The sequence below is a fragment of the Fukomys damarensis genome, unplaced genomic scaffold (assembly GCF_012274545.1).
Source record: "Fukomys damarensis isolate Sample0158 unplaced genomic scaffold, DMR_v1.0_HiC HiC_scaffold_19, whole genome shotgun sequence".
In the NCBI taxonomy this organism is placed as follows: domain Eukaryota; kingdom Metazoa; phylum Chordata; class Mammalia; order Rodentia; family Bathyergidae; genus Fukomys; species Fukomys damarensis.
Window position 1 is genome coordinate 8,814,871 of NW_022900931.1, and position 1,884 is coordinate 8,816,754.

The 1,884-nt window shown below is 49.5% G+C and overlaps 1 protein-coding gene across 2 annotated transcripts in view; it reads left to right on the forward strand.

Moving 5' to 3' along the window:
* Nucleotides 1–1,884, forward strand: part of Fam227a (family with sequence similarity 227 member A) — a 51,073-nt gene that overhangs the window by 33,786 nt on the left and 15,403 nt on the right. For both annotated transcript variants that reach the window (XM_019205952.2, XM_010612889.3), the window contains one exon: nt 530–687. In XM_019205952.2, the coding sequence (XP_019061497.2) occupies nt 530–687 (158 nt within the window). The remainder of the gene's footprint in view (nt 1–529; nt 688–1,884) is intronic.

A 1,884-nucleotide genomic window follows, 5' to 3' on the forward strand; every position in this document is an offset into this window, starting at 1 on the left:
ACAGGGTCCCACTATGTAGTTGAGACTGACCTGGAATTCAGTATGTAACCTAGGCTGGTCTTGAACTCATAGTGATCCTCCTGCCTTAGCCTTCCGAGTGCTGGGATTACAGGCATGCGCCACCATGCCCAGCTCCTGAAACTTTTCTTTAAAGCTATCAACTCTTCATAAACTTTTTCTTGTCTGTGTTGGCGATTGAACCCAGGACCTTACTGTGCTAGGCAAGTACTCTGACCTGAGCTACACCCCCAGCCTCATGAACATCTCAATAGTGGTCTTCTGGTGCTTTGAGTAAAGATATCAGTATCTTTTCCTGGATATTAGCTTCTTCTAAAATCAATTCCTGTGTTTAGTAAATATCCTGTAGTAGACATCTTTGTGCCTAACGTTCTTTTCTTGATTTTGATAATTTCCTTAGGTTGCATCCTAAAACTGGAGAAAATGGATCAAAGGACATGGATGGATGCCTTTAAGTTTCTTAATATAAATATGGCAACACTTTTTTTTCCCCTCTTTCTTTCCGCCTCAGTCTCAACCAGCCTGCAAAAGCCCTCCGCTGACTTCAAACCTCTTCAACATCTATGGAAAGAGCCCTCTGATCTCATACTTCCTCCAGAACTATTCCGGGCTGCCCCAGCATGGCTGGGATGTGTTGATAACCAGAAGGGAAAGGACCAAGTGCATCCCATATCCTTGTCACCGCAGGTGGGGCATGGAAGCAGGGCTCAGGGAGAGGCACAGAGCCTGGCACCAAGTAGGTACTTGGGGTGGCCTTCGAGGTGAGCCTCAGAGTCAGAATCTTGCTCATCTGAGTTCTAGATGGCAGAGCAGCCTGTGAACTGGCTGGGAGACCCTGAGCAAGTTGAACTCCGGGGGGCGGTCTCTTTCCTATATACCGGAATGAATGGGCTAACGAGGTACTAACCTACTTTGAAACTAACACTTGTCAGGTGCTGTGTCCTGATCAGCACTTTTGGTGTCCAGGTGTAGTTCATCTAATGCCCTCCTCTCACACACCTCTCACCGGGCCCCATAGCTATTTATCCCAATGATTAAATTTTAAAACATGGATTCAGATCTCAAGGAGACAGATGTGTAATGTGTTGTTGTCCTGAGTCTTAGCAGTTTATGGAAGAGGTCAGGACAAGAGTTTTGCTTGGGATTAAATTGAACTCTGGAACCAACTCTACCACTAACTAGCCAAATGATTTTAGATAAGTATCAGTTTCTCTATGGGACTCATTTTTTTTGGGGGGGTGGGTACCGGGGATCGAACTCAGGACATTGCACTTGTGAGGCTCATGGCATCTGTTTTGGTTTTTTGAGACAGGCTGTCACTATTCAGTCCAAGCTGGCTTTGAACTCACCATGTAGCCCAGGCTGGCCTTGAACTCACGGTGATCCTCCTGCCTCAGCCTCCCCAGTGCTAGGATTACAGACATGTGCCACCATGCCTGGTTTATTCCTATTTTATAGTTGAGGAAATGGAGACATAGGGGATGAGGGATGTCTTGTCTGAGCTCCCACAGCTGGCAACAGCCGTAGCTGAGACTCTAACCCATGGTGGAGGGAGGGAGGGAGCAGAGATTGCTTCAACAGGCACACTTGAGACGGAGCTTCTGAAAGCAGAGGAGAGCTGGGTGTCCTCCTGTTTTCCCCATGCCGGGGACCCTGCAGCAGGAACTCCAGGTGACAGTCTGATGGTGCCTCCTGGCTCCTTCCAGTAGGTGTGGGCCGAGGAAGAAGGGTGTCTTAGAGGTGGGGACCCACCAGGCTGCAGCAAACAGGCCATGGCCAATAGCAGGGGCTGCCCCCCGCTCCGCACACAGGACTCACACAGAAACTCAGGGCATCCCCGGACCGTGCCACCCCCCCCCCCACCAG